At 40.8% G+C, this 21,178-nt stretch overlaps 1 protein-coding gene across 3 annotated transcripts in view; it reads left to right on the forward strand.

The window, feature by feature from the left end:
• Positions 1–12,550, forward strand: part of Ypel (Yippee-like) — a 377,506-nt gene extending 364,956 nt beyond the window's left edge. For all 3 annotated transcript variants that reach the window (XM_067154922.2, XM_067154923.2, XM_068229524.1), the window contains one exon: positions 7,739–12,550. In XM_067154922.2, coding sequence (XP_067011023.1) covers positions 7,739–7,828 — 90 coding nt within the window. In that variant the 3' untranslated portion in view covers positions 7,829–12,550. The remainder of the gene's footprint in view (positions 1–7,738) is intronic.
• Positions 12,551–21,178: the final 8,628 nt, after the last annotated feature.

Raw genomic sequence — 21,178 nt, forward strand, 5'->3', positions numbered from 1 at the left:
TATGAGAAGAAGAGAGAACGTTACAATGAGGGGCGCCGACCGACCGATCTCGCTGTAGGAGATAATGTTTTTGTTAAGAATTTCGTGCCTTCCGGGAAGCTCGCTCCTAGATTCCGAGGACCGTATGAAATTATTGATTTCTTAACGCCGGTCACCTTGTTGGTAAAGGATCCGGAGACGGAGAGAGTCTTCCGAGTTCATCTTTCGCAAGTAAAGCCTGCTTAGCGTTTCAGCTACGGGTACCTTGGTTTCATGTGGTATGAAGCTTTAACTTGGTTATCCGGAGAGTTTTGACTCATTTCCATTCTTGTCGGAGATATGCTCTTCCCTTAGTTAGTTTAAGTTTGTTCTTCCCTTTTTAAGAAAAACAAATCTGGATGTATTATTTATTTATTATGAATGATTTAATGTAAGTCCTCCCGGAGTCCTATCGCACCCGTACTGCTCCCATGCCCCCCGGTCCGGTCCCCTACACTGCATTGGCCCCCTGTACCCTGTACCGGTGGATGGATATCTTTCGACATCTTTGCTGGCCTTCTGCTTTATTTTACAGTGGACTGGAGTATCCACCTACGCCCACTGCTCCATGAGAAGGGCCCCTCGTGGCTGCGATTCCTGGCGATCATTGACTCCAGCCGCCGTGTCTTACGGCTACCGAGTTCAGAAGGATGGGGATTTCCAGCGTCTGAGTTGCCTACGGAGGCTCCGAGACGGTCAGCTACTGTGGCCGTTGTCCTGCATGCATGCCGCTCAAGGTTTGGTTGGGTTGTATCCCAGCTATGATGGTTGCCGGCCCTGATGGCCCACCTTTCCCCTGGCGATTGCTGGGGACATCTTCATTGAACTGAATGTTGCCATATCCCGGGATATACTTGTCAAAGACTCGCTACTTCATTGTGGTGTACAGTAAGAAACTAATTTTTTGATACAGCAAGAATGTAAGGTCAGGGATAGGCTTGGCAAAGACTCGCTACTTCATTATGGTGTATAGTAAGAAAGTAATTTCAGTGCTAATCTTGGCAAGAACTCGCTATTTCATTTAATGTACAGCAAGAATGTAAATTCAGAGATAATCTTGGACTCACTACGTCATTTTGGTGAACAGCAAGAGTATTAATTTTATATATTATCTGGGCAAAGACTTGTTTCTTCATTTTTATGTGCAGCAAGATGTTACTTTTGTATATAGTTATTTATTGTAAAGCAAGAACACTATTGTATATCCAGCAAGTATTCAAGATAATGAACTTTATGCGGCTGATCTTTATGGAAGGAAAACACTTTGGTCAACCCTGGGTTGGTGTTTTGGGGGGGAGGTCTGAACCGTGTGTTTGGTCTCCTCCCGCCTTAAAGGACTTGGTTCCTGTGCTGTGCTCCTAGCGAGCTCATTGAAAATTTACTACCATCATTGTGCATATTTCTGAATGTCCTAGGCATTCATTGTGTAATAAATGTGTCTCTCCCTGTTCCTCACTTATGGCTCCATGGACAAGGAATTCTTTCCGTCCTGGGGCGTCCCTCCGTATTTGCATTTCTTTCGTATGTCGATCGTCTGCCATGCTCCCTCGCGTGTACTTACCCCCTCCCGGCTTCTCCGAGAGAGGGGCGTGATGACGTTGGTATCGGGACCTACCCCTCCCGGCGAGCCAGTGTGCCTCGCCGGGCGGTGGTCCGTCTCACTTACCTGCTGCTCTTGGTGGAGAGCACTACTCTTGGGTCGAACCGAGCACCGTGAGAGGGGCATGGGAGGTAAGATCTACTGGCTTGCTATGTGTTGGTAGGATGATGGGAGGAACTAGGAACTTGTACAGTTATGTAACGCCATGTATCTGGTTGTAATTGATCAGGAACGGCTTGGTGCCGAGATATTTTGTGAAAGTAACGTAAAGTAACTTAAGGTGTTGTACGTTTCTTGTAACATGAAAGAAAGATTCCAGAATGTTCTGGACGTGTAGTTGGGAAGTATGCGTGTCATTGTGAGTTCACTGATAGAAGAGTTTTCCTTACCTTGTAACTGGCGAGCTGTATATACGTTGTAGCGCTGTAGTGATTAGTAAGACATTTATTTGGTACCAAGGTGCGCAGCTTACGTTATGTTAAACCTTTTATTAGAGGAGTGGATTTCCTCTTATATTTTACAAGGATGAGAAATGGAAACGGGTTAAAACCCTTCTTTAGTTATCTTATGTTGATTTTCGTGCGCTTCCGAATTGGTTTGTTTTACATTGTCTATGAATAAAGTTGTTGTCAAGCTGTTTGAATTGGGACTTGACATTATCCTCTGGGTTGGACCTTACTTTTATATCCAGATCCCTGGCCCGCTCTCCTTTGGGTCATCCTGCCGGGGGTACGGCACAGTTATCATAGGTAAATGTTAATACTTCATTAGTATTAGTCACCTCCTCTATCCGGACATTATCCTTGTAACCAACAATCCTCACATACTGCTGACTGAATATTTCTACCTTTTGAAGATCCTTGCATACACACTCCCCTTGTTCATTAATGATTCCTGGAAAAATCCTTCTTGGAATCTGTTTCTGCCTTAAAGTACCTATACTCTTCCATTTTTCACTAAAATTTGTATAACCGCCAATTTTGCTTGCCATCACGTTATCCTTAGCTGACTTCTTTGCTAGTAGCTCCACTCTGATTGGGCTACGACCTTTCCCTTTACCCACTCTTTCTATGTCATCTATGTGTCCTTCACTAAAATTTATTTTCATCTAGTTCTGTATGACCTCAACCACTTTGCATATTACGTCTACTTGTTTTCTTTCGTATCTTCCTGAACACTGTACAAAAATATGCATTTCTTCATCTTCTCTTGATTGCTGATTTCCACTTCTTTCTTCAGCTTTAGCACCTCCTCTTCTAGATTTTTTTTTTACTTTCACTCTTAGCTGCCCTAATTTTTTCTCATTGCTACACATTTTGGTCATAGTTTCATCAATCTTTTCTTGAAGGCATTGCCTCATATCCCAATCTCCTTCAATTGTTCTCTCATCATTTCCTTGATCTGGTCCCATGGGCAGGTTTCTTTTATAACCTCTTTCACCAAGTCCTTAATCACCCTCCAAGTCTTCCCCGCTGAATTTGCCACCGGTACTTGTGATGGGGTTCAATTTCCCCTCCACACACACACACACACACACACACACACAATGACAGAAGCACAGCTAACACCGCCCTCTCCCATCTTTCCCAGATCTTCCTTCTTCTCTAAACAGTTCTTTGCATTCTCCCCCCAGCCCCCACCCAATCGCGGCCCGATACTGCTAGACTCCTACCATACTTTACGGCACGCACTACGCAGCACGTCCTCACTCTCCACTTGCTCAAGCTAGACTGTGGCATGGTGCAGTATCGCCCAAACTTTGTATACACATGACTTACATCTGGGGAAAAAACACTGTGGGGATAAAACACCCCTAGGCAAGGGGTGACATGTTAAAATAATTGGATACGACGGACATTAGTGTCAAATCCATAGTTGTCCGGTTCGTTGAGACGTCTTGCCTGGCTGGTTGAGACGGATTTTTCTTTGGTGTTCTTTGATGAGAGTCCCAATGGACTGGCATGTTCGACCAATGTATACCTTGCTGTATGTACAGGGAATTTTGTACACCCCAGGGTGTAATAGTGAGGACAATTTGTTCTTGCTTTTAGCTCTTACCCACACTAAACACTACAGGTCTAGGATTATACGGGAAGCTGTGGAAATACATAAAAATCCTAACAGTTTCGAGTACTTCGTGGTTGCCAGCCATTGGCAATTTACGTAAGTAGTTCTCTTTTCTGTCCTTTCTATATTGTTATTTTGTCTTGGTGTTTTCCAAATTCGTAGATTCATCACCAGTTGGTTCATTCCAAGCTGTGTGTTGTATTAATTTCATACTTTCATAACGTGTGTACGATTATGCCCTCTGTTATTGTATATCAAATGTTATTGCGTATCGCAATATTTGCTAATCAGAGTGCAGCACTCTCCTCCAGTTGTGTGTTCTCGGGGAGGGGCTGGGGGTGACTTCCGGTAGAGAGAAGCTTGTGTAAGACAACAGGGTGTGATAGACTCGTGATGTTAAGATTCCTCACGAACATCAAGCTCCATAGTTATGTGGAGTCTCGGTTTTATCATGTAGTTCAATTGTTAAGTGTTTCAGTGTATATAATCAGTCTTTATAAACCAATATGAATTATATTTCATGCATTGTTAAAATCAGAGTGATTTGTACCAGCTCAACTCTCAGTGAGTAACTTGTACCAGACCACAGCAACACCCTCCCCCTCATACAGTCTTGCATCATCATCCTCCTCCTCTGGTCTTTCTCCACATACTTTCTTACCATTCTTCAGCTCTGTTCTATTATATCCTTGTGTCTTTCATTGCATTTATTTTATTAGTTTTTAATATCTTCTACCACATTCGCCTCTGATACTACTCATGCACACACACACAAGCACGCACGCTTAACGTTGTCGTCAGCTCCCACTTGGAGCGCTCTGCCAGCCACCTGGCCACTACAGCTGTAACGGTTAGGCTTTCTTAAATTCAAACCCTCAAACCCTCGGGAACAGCTGAAGACGCGGAGCAAAGTTTCCTTGACATGACATATGGGCTGTGAAAGCTTCAGTGTTAAACAACGTACTCTTATTACTTACTTTTATTATATACTAGCAAGTACCTGCGTTAATTCAGCCGTCAGATTGTTTCTGGTACATTTATTTAAAAGTAAAATTTAAAAAAAACATTAAGACACAGCATTTTTTTGCACAAGTTACATGAATTGTTTGTCCAACCCTTGTCCCGTTTCCCCACGGGGTCGGGTATGAGGTGAGATGAATTTGTCGTGGCGGTTTTTTATGACCGGATGCCCTTCCTGACGTCAACCTCATCAGAGGAGTTAATGAGAGATGAAATGAATGACGTGATATATGAGAGTAGGGAGAGGGTGAAACCCGGTGCCGGCACATAGCCTACTCCTGTCGAATAGCACCAAGGGGTCTGCTCAAGGCTTAACGTCCCCATCCGACGGACGAATCACTGTCAACAGCGTCATATGCCCTCACTCCATATGAGCACTGCGGAGAGGTTTGGAATTTAATCCAGGCTTTTGGCACGCAATCTAGTGATTAGAAATTGTATACCACCACCTCCCCTACCCTGCCGGCCAACATTCTGAAGGTGAAAATTTTTTCGACCAACGGGACTCGAACCTCGGTGTTAGACCGTTTTTAGACTTCAGCGCCTTAACGATCATGGCCACCAGGCGGGCTACATGAATTACACGATTTTATTTTTAATTATATTACTACTCTCAGTGCTTAGGACAATGGTTGGTACAAAGAATACTAAAACAATATAAAAGACCATATTATATAAAAGCAAACTAATTTTTCCTTATAGAGCGTTTGCCTTTCCAACTCTAGAACAGCCCACGTACAGTTGACCATGGGAGACTTGTCCTCGTGCCTTGTTGATGCACATAGCAAAACTCAGTGGGATTGTATAAATCTGAGGAATGTATACCCGTGGCATGTCCAGTCATGATGATGGCTTGACTGACAGTAGTGTTCCATTGCAGTGGAAGGGAGGATCATCCACTCCAAGATGTTCAAGGGTACTCCAGGTGACTCCAAGTTGTTCAAAAGTCTCATCTATATTATGTGCCTTGTCAAGAGTCTTGAACATTTGTAGAACACTGCGTAATTCTTTTAAAAGTTGCTTGTTGGTGACGTTGACAGCTTCATTTCTTTGGGCAAGAATCGCTCTTTGACACAGCAATGCACGATCATTGAAATGCTGTGGGCGCAGACCTCTGCTTGAGTAGATTTGGCTGGGCATCACACGCATACACCCAGACAAACACTTCTGGTTATCGAGGACCGTATATGGCTCGACAGTGGCTTCCTCTGGCATGTGACTTGTATTACCCATCTTATGTATGTTGTCTAGCAACAGTGAATCTATACATTTTATCATGGTGATAACAGTATGCTGGATTGTCATATCCCAACACACGTTTCAGCCAATTTATCGTTCAGAACTCCCCACACCACGAATGCAAAAATAAAAAATATGGCTTCGAGATGCATTTGTACCCCTTTCCATCCGCCTATGTTAAAAGTTTCGGATCTCTGCATGCCATAGATACACACTCGGACACTTCCTTTTATTATTCTGGATTTGACATGATCGACTACTTCCCAGGCAATTTGGGCTGCCAGGACAAATTTTAATACAAAACAGAATACAAAACTAAAAGGGAAATTATCAAACAATAACTCTAAAATATCACCTAACGTCACAATAAAGAAAGCTACAAAACTTGACTTAGTAATACAAATGTGCCAGGTACTACAGCTAGTATAAAGGCAGGCGATGTGTGTTATCCTACAAGGAGGCTTGCAGTGGTCTGTCGATAGTGCACGTTAGCTGTTAGCTGCTTGCCAATCCAATTTACGAACCCTCTGCAAAACTGGGGCGAAGCACTGGCAAATTCATGATTGAGAAGGCCTAAAATGTTACGTTTTGTACATCCAGAGAAGGCATGTGATGGGAGTGCCAAGAGCTGTATTGGGGGTTGGTTGTTCCAAGTAATCAAAGGGGTCGCAGTGAGACTTCCAGTGGTTACCTACCTTTGTTGTATAAAGGAAATGTAGTAAGCAGTTTGGCCTATGTTGATGACTTGGTCTTAATGCCACGTTGTGCTGAAAGCCTGGAACTTGAAAATAGGTACAGCAAGTGAAGAAAAGAAAAATGAAAATTAGCCTTTCCAAGACTAAATGTTGTCAGGTTAAGAATACAAAGCTGGAACTGGTAGATCATTTCCAGTGTTTACGATGCGTGTCCTCTCGTGATGTTAGTAGAGTGAGATTGAATCGAGATGCAGCCATGTTGACGCAGGTGATTGACAGTGTTTCTGATGACTTCATGGAGAGTGAACTGGGTGGTGGCTTAAGTGGACTAATCTCATCAGAATGCAGCAGGCTTCAACATTTCTTAACATAGACAGAATACTCATAGACTTCTGGGCTTATGCCGTGTCAAGAAAATAAGGTGAAATTCTTTACGTTTCGCAGAGAACTGTGCTCTGCGTCATCAGAAGAAAATCTTGACTGTCCACGAGAAAGGTTTTAAAGCAGTTCTCTGTGAAACATAAAGAATTTCATCTTATTTTCTTGACACGGCATAAGCCCAAAAGCCTATACAGTATCGTGTCTATAAGTAGGGGCCGTGAAAGCATCAGTGGCAACATTTCCTAACATGATTGCGGTGATCACAAATAGACTGGGATGTGCTCTTGATACATTTTGAGAAAGGAAGTAGATACTTTTTTACATTTTTTAAATATTTTTTTTAGTGTATGGTAGAATGTCTTTGAGACGAACATTCATTTCATGGTGATCAGGTAAAATTTTCAAGGAAATTACTTAAAAGTTGAGAGAGTTGTAGGCCTGCTGCATGCTGGGGTGTTTTTACCAGCAGGATCACAGGCTGGCACTAACAACTATTTCATTTAAACTTTCGGAATCAAAAGTAAACAGATAAGAGCATCGTCAGCCTTCCCTACGTGCCAGCCCCTTCCACTTGTACATGTCCTTTTTATCTTTCTTTACAGAACATAAATGTGAAAGGTGAGACAATAGGGCACCTGAAACCACTGTCCACTAGAGTTGCCAGCAAGTAAGGAGCCTACAACACGTAGAATTGTAAGATTGTTATCTCTGGTTTCAGGAGCACGCGTTCGAGTCCAGTCAGAAGTACAAGGAGGGCAAGTACATCATTGAGCTGGCCCATATGATCAAGGAGAACGGTTGGGACTGAGAATAGACTCGGCCCAGCTCGCCGACGATCGTGTCCGCCCACTGGGCCGAGTGACTGCAGTGGGACGCAAATAAAAGAGGACTTTATTTTTTCATAACTAAAAGAATATTATAGGTAACTCTGTCTTGTGATTACGATTCCTCGCCTGTGCTAACGGGGTCTGGTTTGCATGCTGTGACAAATCATCAAAACTTGTGTGCGGAAAAAGAAAGCAACCATGACATGAAGAAACCTTGAAGTGGACAAAGATCTGTGTAGTACTAAACTAAATGTGTGCATGTCGCCGTGTGAATGGGTTTACGCGCCAACGAGCACTATTACTATTAGGCGTTAGAGAGAACATACTTAGTTGGCACCAGTTATTCTTTTATATTAAGTGTTTGATGTGAAGAAGACACGATGTGTACTTACACTGTGCCAAGCTGAACGAATCGTGTGTCGATCGATTTGCTGCTATGTGCACCGGCTGGTTCTTCGTACTGTATCGTAGGTTGGCTTGATATTTGAGCTTGGGCTATGAAGTACCACACACAGTAGCTAGCAAAGAGAAAAGATTTTTAAATTCTGATTGTTTTAAAATCTTGAGTCTGTTGAGAAGGCTTGTGTTGATGACTGTATTGTTCAATCAAGCTTTTGCGTGTTGTGATAGAAGATGGCTAATTCTCATGTGTGTTAAGTTTTCTCTACAGCAGAATTTTATTTTTGTCTTCTTTCTTCTGTAAATGTTTCTCCTTAAAGAAAAAGAACTATTTTTATATGAAGGTTATAACATAGCCTGTACTTAATTTAATAATATTTTTATTGTTCTTGTATTTCTTGTTTTTAAAATTTGGTGAGTTATGTATTTGCAAGATTATCTTTTAAATCTATTGGTAATGATCACCCCACTGTGATAGACGAAATGTTAGCTTTTACTGCTTGCTAACAGGTCCTTCTTCATTTTATTTTTGCTCCTTGACAATGCAGTAAACTAATGTCTTCCTCTCTTGTTTTATTCCTTGGGTGTACTGTACCAACACACAGCACTACATCAACTATGTCCAGAAATATAATTTTACAAGTTATTCACAAACTGTGTTTCGATAGTTTTAAAACATTTAGCAGATATTTTTTGCATCTAATCGTCTTGTTTGTGTAGTGGCATGTAAGATTATCAAAAAGCACAAGGTCCAAAAGTATCTCCTTAAGCTTTAATTATGAAGGAAAGATGGTATAGACTGTGATAAGAAACTTGAGTGTAAATTATGGAAAACTTTAAATCAGATAATTGAAATAATTGCAAGAAGTATATTAAAGTTATTGTTATGTTCTGTCAAGGGAATCCCAAATTCTCATTGCTTTTTAATAAACTTGTCTATGGTAAATCTAAAATTCCAAAGAGATTTTACACATCAACTCAACATTCCTGAAATTTTTTCTAGTTCCTGGTGGGTTTTCTTGTGTTGTATCCTAGGAATACATTGTTCTCAGTCCGTTTCTTCTGGACGTCTACTGAGGGACAAGAAGTCGACAGTTGTAATCTGACCTGCGGCTGTTCAATGGTTTGTAGAATTCGCTAATCACGATGGTCAACTCGCTGATATTTACATTCTGAGTAATGTCCCATAATTTCCTGACAGTATTAAATGGAAAATAATTTGTTTTGTATTTTTGTTCCTTGTCAGCAGTGTTAGAATGATACAATGTTTTCGATTTCAGAGTCTTCTGATATTTCTTTGAGTGTCCTAAAAGCAGAATTGTTTGTTGGTCAGCTGGTGAGCACAACTTCTGGGAAACCATTAGATTCATCTGTGCCTTTATTGTTGCTCGCCGCAGGGCAAGAGAAGGGGAGGGATCTCCCTCAGTCTTGATCAGCAACTAACACAGAAGTTATGTTGCCTAATTAATCTTCAATGAAGCCAATGTTCAGTTAGCCAGTCGGTACTTTTCATTCGTATTAATTTTGCAGCATCTTCAGTGTATTATTAAGATTCTTTATATTGTGTTATCATTGAATAATATTTTTAATGTTCTAAAGAAAAACACACGAGTTGAGTAAAGTTGAGTAAAAGTTGTAGTCTTCTCTTTAAAACAACATCTTTGACATTTGGAGCTTTGTTTTATTTTACTACTTCTGTGACACTGTTTGATGGTGTGTGGACTCAGCTTTAGACCTAGTGGTAACAAGGATATTTTTGAAAGTGATCTTACCATTCTTGATAAACTCTTGCATGCCATTTTGTATCTTTCCCTGCGAACAATTCTGCTGTAAAGGAGATGTGCCATCGCAAGAAGCTCCTTTTTGGTAATCCATTCTAGTCTTTCAGTCTGTGCATTAATTATTTGTTTTCCCTATTTGTACAAACTGCCTTCGTTACTTTGTAAAGGCTATCTCATTTTAAGTTAAGATGTAATATTTCATACAAGACTTGGTTGATGTGTTCTCTTGCTGTCTGCACGTCGTGGGCTGTTGGACGTACTCTCATGCCTTTGTTCCCTAAATGAGTTGCATAAACCTGCTGATGAACTTGCACTTATTAAGACCTAAAGTAAGTTTTGCCTGCTACATACATGTTTATTTGTGATCTCATAAATAGTTGGCCCCTGTCATTAACAAAGCAGGCTAGATATAAATTCCAGCAGTGGTGCCATGAGCAGAAATAATCCAGAAAGGCATTTTCTCACAGCATGTTCGAAATTCAGTTTGAATTTAGTCTACCATCTTAAATCTTTGCCCCTTCCGCTGCCGTTTACAGTTTTGAAAATGGGAAGAAGTCAGATGGTGTAAGTGGGGGGGAGGAGGAGGGGGGATGGCACGAGCATCGTGTTGTTCTTGGCCAGAAACCGAGTCAGGAGAGCATTGTCTTGGAGAATGAGCCACTCTCTTGCATCCCCACCCCCGTAGATGTTTCAAAAGTTTGATGTAGAAAGCAGTGGATAATCTGGCACTTTTGCGATCATTTTTGGTTGACCAGGTTGCATGTTATCGATCAGTGTTTGGGAGCATATCATAGCCTGCTCCTGAAAAGCAGTTTTCTGGATTTCATAAGATTCTATAGCTATTTTTCTTAGCTTGAAGCAGAATTTGATGTAAACATGCTGTAAATTTTCAATTTCACTATTAGCAGAGAATTAGCATGGCGGTCCCATACAAGTGCAGGAATTAGCTCGTAGTGCTGCAGAGACCCAACAGCCCACATTGTTTGATTATTGTATATAAAAGTTTGTATAGTAGTTGTGTTAAAGAATTGGCTCATATTGAGTTAGATATGACACACATGTTGTTTTACCTGTGCACTCATCACTTGGCATATGCAGTTGGAAAAATGAAAGACTTGGGGACCATGAGACAATGAAGTGTCTCAAAAATATCAGTGCTGCATGTTGTAAGACGGCAAACCTTGTTAACTTTCTTGTCAGGGCAGTGTCAACATTACGAGGTTTGTTTTCCCGTATGAGAGGAGCCACTGGTGTAAGAAAGTAAGTTTTAAAAGCATTATTTAGTTATTGTATCTCTCTCATTGGGCATTGCCATGGACAAGTATACCAAGTTTTAAACCTAGTGACAATGTGAATAAAATGACGGAAATTAAATTACAAGCGAAATGAAGGAAAAATGAGTATAAATCTTATCAATATTGGAATCTTGTGAAACATGTAAATTATCTTCTGAAATTTGTGTGTAGTGAAAACAGCAGTCTGAGGAGCTAAATGCTTGTCGAGGTCTTTCACTTCAAGACTATGCACATTGTCAGTGAACTGAACAATGTTATTGTAATTATCTAACTTTTCATCTGGTTTTGCTACTCACCCCAGAATTTCAGGAATGATGGTATTGAAGCCGTGGGTAATCTCTCCTTTAGAATCCTCAACAAATCGCTGCTCTTTTTCCTTTACAAAAGACCACAGCCAACTGGTGCTTATCGTCAAGTTGTTATTGTGGGAGGTTCATCTCTTCCAAACCACACCAGGAACAACTATAGGAAAACAGTGAATTATGTCCACTCCACTCATAAAAAATTCATCATGTCACTATAAATAGTAAGAATCATGACTTTTGGCCCACAGTGAACCTGTTTGGAAACTGGTTCACAACTTGAAATGCCTTGATACTGTCATATAAAGACTTCACTACCACGAGTGTGACATTAGTGTTCGTATCAAGATAGTGAAATATTGTAGCTAATGTCAACCAGCACAACGAAAGCTTTTGCCATCTTACAAGAGTTGAACTGTACACTTGTAAAACTCAGATGTAGGGTAAAAGATGGAAATTAAGTAGTTGAGGTTATGTGTAGCAAGAGGGCACGTGTTTGTTGGATGCAACCTCAAGTCACTAGTTCCATTTTCAGGCAGTTGTGATGTTGGCAGAGACCATGATGGCAGTTTCTCTCCAAACATCACTTTTCTCAGTGCTTGAAATGGAACATCCTTTCAGACTTTTTGAAACTTCTCCTTTTTATCATTCACGCTTCCTTAATGTTGTTGGCTGCTGACAGGACGTTGTGTGTACTATGCAGTGAACTATTAAATTGAGGTAATGTCCAATAAAAGAGGGAGGTACGGAGGCTCCTTGTATGAAATACCACATCTCGAGACCTAGAAAGGTGTGGCAACATATTTCTTTAGACTAAGGTATTTGCTTCAATCGAGTAATTTGGTTTTAATGATTGATTTCGTGTAAACATTTTTTTACAAATTTATAATATTAAAAAAGTAATAAATTAACCAGGACTGGTAAAGTACTTGTTGTCTTTGATGTAACCCGTCCTCTTCCTTCTTCCTTGTTTGACAGGTGTGTGTCGCTGGTTCCACTCGGTCTCCATCAGGCAGCTTCTCTATCCGTATTGTCCAGGGACAGGTCAGTGTGTGATAAAGAGTAGGAACACGTTTCACCATTAACGCTTTCATAACATGGACATGTTATATTATACAAGAATAGAACATTTTAAAAAAATACCTACTATTATATTAAGACTCATTCGCGGTTTCTACATTTCTGCAACGTTTTTAGACTAGGCAGAACTTTTCTCTTTTAAGATTTTAATTCTTAAAATCCATTCTGCTGTATCATATAAAATGTCTGTTATGATAATGTCTACACATTTGCGAGTGTTGTAAGTTCACTGGCTACGTCTCTGCTGTAGCTTCGCCATCCCGGGGCACATTTGAAACATAAACCGGTGATGATCTTCACTTGTGGTCTGCTACCTTCAACCTTCTCTAACTTGTCTAGATTTACTTGAGGTTGTCTCGCAATGTGCAGCCCTGTTCTCTTTCTCTCAAGTTGCTTCATCAGATTTTTGAGATTTTGGGTGCTTGGGGAGAGAGAGAGAGATTCCCATCCCAAGAGAATGCTACTATGTCATTCTTCACAAGGCTGTGGTTTCAGAAATATCCTTCAATGGATATTTTCTGATGTGTTACATTGAACAATGATGTGCGCATTTATTCCACAGACATCCAGCAAAGTAAAAAAATATGCAAAGGTGCCATTGGTATCAATCCCTTGCCACTGAATACTGGCCTTTCAGTTTGTTTAACAGGTCCACCCCAACTTTTGTGGGCTAATAAAACTTGTTAAATAATTGTTTATTTAGACAGTTCTTTTGAATCTTGCATGCATTATTTTACCTTTATTGGAACATAGGATACTAACATTACATCGTTACTGTTATGGGGATTTCTGTTGAGCTTAGAGGTGTAAGAAGGTGTGGGCGTGAATGGGTGGATAGAGAAAAGATCAAATCTTCATCAAAAACTCTAAATTTTGAAATTTTATTTCTTTCCCTTTTTTTCTTCTTTTCTGAATTTCAAATCCAGATGAACAACATCAAATAAGAATTGGATAGACGAGGTGAGCTTGAAGCTCCACTGCTCTAGGAGGCTACTCGCAACACTGTCTTACCCGCTCGACAGTCTGATTTACACTTAAATAGGAACAGTTAAAATTGCCTCTTTTACGTGGCCTTAGTGAAAAAAGAAAAATTTAAAGGTCTTGGCCATAAATCAAAATGCTTGGGGGTGAACAGTTGCACTCCTCTCTCTCTATTCGTTTAGTCGATTCCAACTCTCTGTGACCCCATGAACTAAAATACGCCAATATCTTCTGTCCTGCACTGCCTCCCAAAGATTTTTCAAGCTGGAATTTTGTACTTCTGTGATGCCATCAATCCATCTCATTCTTTGCCGCCCTCTTCTCCTTGTGCCTTCGATCTTCCTCAGCATTAAGGTCTTTTCTAAAGAATTGTTTCTTCTCATGATGTGTCCAAAGTAGCGTAGTTTTTTTGTTTCAGGACCGAGCTCAATAGCTGCAGTCGCCGGTATTCGGGAGATAGTGGGTTCAAGTCCCACCGTCGGCAGCCCTGAGGATGGTTTTCCGTGGTTTCCCATTTTCACACCAGTCAACTGCTGGGGCTGTACCTTGATTAAAGCCACGGCCGTTTCCTTCCCACTGCTAGCCCTTTCCTATCTCATGGTCGCCATAAGACCTATCTGTGTCGGTGCGACGTAAAACAAGTTGTAAAAAAAAAGTTTGTTTCAGGATTAGGCCATCCAAGGAACACTGGTTTTATTTGCTGTTCTCTTCGCAGTCCATGGGATTCTAAGGATTTTCCTCCAACACCACAATTCAAAGGAATCTATTCTGCGGCATTCAGCTTTTCTTATGGTCCAGGTCTCACAACTGGAAAAACCATAGCCCTTACCATACGGATCTTTGTTGTTATTGTTATGTCTCTACTCAAGATTGGTCATTGCCAGTAGCTGCAGTCTGAAACACTTAAAACACCACTACCGAGGTGACTAGATGGAGAAAAGTTGAGTTCCAAGAAAAAGATTAAGTTTAAATTTTACGAAATCGTAGTCGCCCCAATACCAAGCTGAAAGAGGGTTAACACTCTTTATTCCCTAACATCCTTAGACTTGCTTACAAATTTACAATGAAAAGATGAAACCTTCCCCTCAAGTCACTATCACATGATGTCTGCCATTACCTTCCAGCTTCCAACACACTCTAAACCTCTTGACTAGAGGTCCCAGCTTTCATAGTTCCATAACTCTCTGTATGCACCCTCAATTTTGATCGGCTAATTTAATAAATATCCAAAATTTCTGATTGGTTCATAAATGAGATAAAGAAGGAAAGGATAGCAGTGCTAGTAACCATAGAACACAACAACAATCTACAAACATTTCAGTTTAGAAAACCTCGAAATACCAAAATTCCTATGAAAATTGTCCATTCTCCCACCAGAGGGGGCACATAAGTTGATAGTACACACACTGAAGCTTCTTCTGATAGACAATTCAGTGTTCAAATTACAGATGGCCTTCTAAAAGGCACTCAAATGTATGGAGTAAGTGTACCTCCCGTATATTTACCAAAAGTGAACTAGCTTTATGTCGTGAGTTCACACACGCTTATTATTCCTTAAAGTACAAACCATCATTGCACAAGCTCGTTAGCAAGGTCAGTAGAAGAAAACAAATTGCTCACTGTAACAGTGTAAGGTACGATAAGTGTTTAAACAGACTTAGTGGCTTAGAGTAAAGTGTGTAGAATCTGCAAATAAATGTGGTGTTTGAAAATAGTCCTTCGTTGTGTAGTTGATTTTCAAAACGGCCCTTATTTAAAAAGCACGTCTCGTAGTACTCGTAAAAGAAATCTAAAAAAGAAGAAAAGAGAAAAAAGAAACAATACGAGATTCGTCGTCATTTCCCCTTTTTGAGCTGACATGAGGTGGGGTCAAATACAGTTCCTCTCCATCATCTTGTCTCTTCACCATTCCTCATCCAACATCCACTTTCCATTGTCCTATGTTGTTCCTCACAGAGTCTATCCTTTGTAATCTTGGTCGCTTTTGTCGTCTCTTCCCTGTCATCTGTCTTTTCAGTACTTGTATTGGCAGTCTTTCTTCTTTCATCCACTTAACTTGTCCAAACCACCTCAATCAGTTCTGTTCCACTTTGTCATTTAGTTTTTGCACATTTAGCTCTTCTTCTGGGTCTTCCTGCCTGTACTCTCCTCGCATCTCTCTTAGTTGGTCCAGGTTTCTCTGCATATGTAATATCCCTTCTACATTGGTGCATCTTTATTCCATATTAATCTCCGTACCTAGCACTAAAAAGCACTCCTCAGTTGTATCCTTCCACTAATTTTCATCTCGAGTCAGTTCACTTCCCAAGTGTCCAACTCGTTGGCTGAATGGTCAGCTAACCTTCATTGGTTAATTCCAGTGGCCCGGGGGCTGGGTGTATGTGCTGTCCCGAACATCCCTGCAACTCACACACCACAATAATACGCAGTTACCTACACACGGTAGATGCCGCCCACCCTCATCAGAGGCTGCATTCGGCTAGAAATAGCCACACGAAATTAGATATATATATACTTCCCAAGTATTTGAAGTGTTCTTCTCTCTCCAATGTTGACTTGTTTACTTCGTCCTCTCTTCGTCCTCCACCACATCTTCTCCCCAGATCACATCATCTGCAAACATCGTTAATCACATTCACTTTTTCCCCTCTGTAACCTTCCCTTGCTACCTTTACAATGTCATCCATCACCATTCTGAACAGAAAAAGTGACAACACACTCCCTTATTTAGCCCAATGTCTGTTCTACCCATTGTTATCTACAAACGGTTTTTATCATTGTTGTCAATTCCTTGACAATGCCCCTATGTGTCAGGCTTTCCCGAACTCTTGTTCTCGGGATCCTGTTGTATGCCTTTTCTAAGTCTATAAAAGTCATTACCACATCCTTCTCTTTCTTTTCCATGACCTGTCTCAAATGAAAATGGGTTCTACTGTTGACCTTCCAAAATGTTTCCCTTGTAACTGACTTTCCACCTTTTCTCTAATTCTTCTTTCCAATATCCTTTCCATTATCTTCGCAAGATGGGGGAGGATGGTGATTCCTCGGTAGTTACCACACATATTCTTATCTCCTTTCTTGAATATCAGTATTATAACCCCCTTTTTCTAATACTCGGTCACTTTTTCTCTCTCTATCCATACACACACTAGTATTCTGTAAGTCCACTGGAGTTCTGCTGGTCATGCAGTCTTGAATTTCTATGGATACTTCATCTCTTCCCACCTTCATCGTTTTAACTCCCCATTCGACCTGTCATTGTTATGTCTGATTCCTTCCCTGTTACATCATCTTTTGTTCCTGCTGCCTGGATACCTTCTCGACATGTCTGGTTTCTCACATTTACCAGTTCACTGAAATATTCTTTCCATCTGTTCATTATCGCTTCTTGTTTACTCAGTGTTACTCCTTCTTTATTCTTCACAAACCCTGTTTTCACCATTTCATTCTTAAAGTTTCTTATAATTCCAAGCAATTTTTTCACACAGTTCAAATCTTCCTTTACTTCCTGGTAAATGTTTCTCAACTTTTCTTCAGCTACTACATTTTTGTAAAATCTTTTTGCTTCCCTGTGTCTGCTCTTTTGTGTTTTCTATTCCTTCCAAGTTTTCTTCTTTCTCTTTAGTTTATATTTTACTCTAACATTCCACCATGTTACCTTTCCTGATATTCTGTCACATGTTTTCTCTGCACACCTTACAAGTGCACTGTTAAAATTATCCCATTTCTTTTCAACATGACTAACATCTGTCCTTCGTATTAGTTTTTGTAATTCTTTCCCGACCTCCTTTTCCTTCAATCTCCACAGCCTAACCTTTCTTCTTTTTTTCTTGTAGTTTTGAGACCTTGTTTATGGCACCCCCCAAAGGCTTCCTCAGGCATAGCTGCAACATCCATATGTTCTTTTTCCACTAAAATCTAAACAATCACATGGTTCTTCTTCTGTCTCTTCATCTGTACCTGGTAATCTTCTGGCTATTTTACTTCCTGAACGATGAGTTTCTTATTAGTTGGTTCCTCTGGTAGAATTCCATCTTCTTGATATGACCGCACAATCTTCCCACTTGTGTATTCAGATCTCCCAGTGTAAGAACTTCCTTGTCTTCTACCTATTTCTCCATTTCTTAAAGAAATTGTTATTAATTCTTTTCTTTATTCCCAGTTTGTTAAGCATATACTAGGAAAGATCTTATGTTCCTGTCTCAGGTATATCCTTGCTTTGATCATTCTGTCATTGACCTTCTTTACCTCCTCCACACATTCCAGGACATGCTTTCATTCCTACTCTGTTTACTACATCCTGTCCTGTATCCTTCCTTTGGTTCTCTTTCCCATCTTCCCTTCCATTTTGTCTCACTAAGACCAAGGATGGCTTTGTCCTTCTCTTTCATGAACTCTTATCAGCTCATTGGTCTTATCTGCTAGGGTTAAGATGTTGACCGTCCCAATTCGGATTTATTGTTGCATTGGTCATCCACTTTTCACAGCTCCCCCAGTACCTGAAAAACTGCGCATCCCCTGCAGGGGGCGCCCTAGCATTATCGAAGGCCCCACTCATTTCAGGCTTTTATTACGATGGGTTTGTCACTCCCAAAGGCCAGCTGGTGATAAGGCCGCTCCTAACATAAGAGTACAGATGCCTTCTGCAGCTGCCACTAACCTGGGGACAGATGCTGCTTCGTGAGTTTGAGTGTTGTTTCCTACATCCAGGGTCTACTCTATTACCGTAGTGGACAGAATGATAGACTGTGTAAACCAGTATAATCATACTTGATCGGATGGTTTACAGAGAAGACCGCATTAACCTACTCGGCTGGGAGGGCGAGACGGTAATTGCCTGATCAGTCTATGGTGATATAAAGGGTATTTTCAAAGATCATGTGGTTAATTATTATGCTAGATCTCGTGATTTAAGTTCCTGCGATTATTACCTGTCGGGGGATGCTGAAGGGAAAAGTGTATTTGAGCAACCCTCACGCAAGGAAACATGCACAAATTATTTTGAACATCACACAGGCTGAGATTTGGTGAGTGTCTGCAATCTTGTTTACGAAGTGTCAGGGACATTTGACAACATTTTGAACATCAAAAGTAATGCCAGGTAGGTTCTTATAAATGTGAATTGCCACGATCTAGTGGGGGGAAAGGTACGCTTTATACCGGCTAGCGGTGAGTGTCATTGCGTCAGCTGTACCATGCTCAGAGTGGTGCTGCAACCGAAGCTTTTAAAAAAAAAGCCTGTATTAAGTTAGTATATATTTAAGATGTAGTTCTCATGAACTGGTACCAGTACTATGTAAAGGGGCTGATTAGCCTGAGCAGTCAGTGCTGTGTTATTGCATACACACATCTTAGCAATAATGGCACTTCATCAACCCATGAGTTGAGCAGACACTTATTTTATAGCAATATAGATTAAAAGTACTTACATTTTCATGACCTTTTCTATTCATTCTTAAGTCTTCAAAAAACAAATATATATATATATATACACGCACACACAACACACAATAATTATATGACTCTTCCTTGTCCCCTATTGTCCGGCCCCGCGGTGTAGGGGGCAACGCGTCCGCCTGTCACCGAGCGGCCCTGGGTTTGATTCCCAACCGGGTTGGGTTTTAAATTGTAAATAATTAATATCCCTGGTCTGGGGACTGGGTGTTTGTGTCGTCCTTAATGTTCCTTACCTCACATTCAACACTATTACAGCTACAAGAGATCATTAATAGCATAACATCTTCAATAGGTCATTTTCCACCGGGTGAGTTGGCCGTGCGGTTAGAGGCACGCAGCTATGAGCTTGCATCCAGGAGGTAGCGGGTTCAAACCTCACTGTCGCTTGCTCGTGGTTTCCCATTGTCACACCAGGCAAATGCTGGGGCTGTACCTTAAGGCCACGGCCACTTCCCTCCCACTCCTAGCCCTTTCCTATCCCATCGTAGCGAAAAGACCTATCTGTATCGATCTGATGTAAAGAAAATTTAAAAAGATCTTCCAGTTGGGAGAGTTGCAAAATTTAAACAATATATATTTTAATTGGCATCTCTATTGTGCTCATTTTAATTGTGTCATCTTTAAATTATGCACATTTCAATGTCAAGGACTGAACATTTGCACCATAGCTACATTTAAAATAAGAACACTGTGTATCTTTATGAATATTGTGTATATTTACAGCTTGTGTTAGTATAGAATGGCATAAATAAATAATGTTAATTACACTTTCACTTTTAGACTTACTTCTCTAACTTCTCTGAATACAGCTGAACAAGCAAGAGACCTCCTGAGTTTCATATTACTCTGAGAAATATCATCTGGACTACACAGAGGAGCAAGAGGCACCATTACTCACACGTGTCACTGTTTTTACAAGAAATTTAATTTGGGTAAACATTAGGTTGGCAGACAAGCAGACCCAGAGGCTCATTAACAGGAGTTCCTCGTAGCTTTCAAAATATTGATTGATCCAGTTTTTACTGAACAGACTAATCCTTTAGAGACGTTACTGTATATTTTGTAGTTGTCAATACACATGTTGTGTAAGCTTTGCCTCCAAATGGAGGAAGCAGATTTCACTCATCTCTAGCCTCTCTCTTCTCAACTCCAAAGTTTGTTGTAATTATACACAAGGCAATGTCCCTGCTTTTATCCCAGCCTATTTTCAATGTCTGCCTCAAAAGGCACATTTCTGTTCTGTCCTCCAAACAAACATTTCTAGCATTTCCTCTTGTCGAAAATCTCCCGTGAAAATGTGGGAATGAATAAATTCACAAACTGTACAGAAGGAAATACCATAATTACTTCCCTCCCCCCACTAAATTTCAACTTCAAAAATAGGGAAGGGTATAATATAGGTTAAGAAACATTTCCACTTCGTAAGGTGCACATGGCCTTGAGGCTCAAGTACCAGGGCCGCAGATTGCCGACGTTACGGATAGTGGAAGCCTTTCCCAGAGCCTCCACAGCCTGTACGGAAATGACTTTGCGTATAATATGTATCTGAAATTTTGCTCTAATTGTCTTTAGTTTGGCTCTATGGAGTCGTGTGCTCACCAGCCGCTAGATGGCACCTCGTCTACGTCTGTAGTAGGATTCAGTGTTATCAAATCAGTACAGCTTGTGCTGTTAAGAACAGCGTTCTATAATCTGTTTTTTGTGGTCTGAGGGTGTACTAGGAGCGGAAATTCATAGAAGACTTTCAGCACAATACAAGAACAATGTTTGCCACAACATTGAACAGTTCAAAAGGGGTCGCACGAGCCTGAAGGACGAGGATAGATCCGGGCGAACATCCGCGGCCGTAACTGATGCCAGCATTGAACAAGTGCGTGATATGATCCTGAATAACAGACCAGTGACTGTTGATGACATATACATATTAGCCACGATTCAGCTCCGATCAACAGGTGAAGGAACTGTGGAACCAAAAACCTTTTTTGCAGAGGGTATCAGAAAGATTGTGAAACAGTGGACCATGTGCAGGGTGACTA

Source organism: Anabrus simplex, chromosome 10 (assembly GCF_040414725.1).
Source record: "Anabrus simplex isolate iqAnaSimp1 chromosome 10, ASM4041472v1, whole genome shotgun sequence".
Lineage (NCBI taxonomy): Eukaryota > Metazoa > Arthropoda > Insecta > Orthoptera > Tettigoniidae > Anabrus > Anabrus simplex.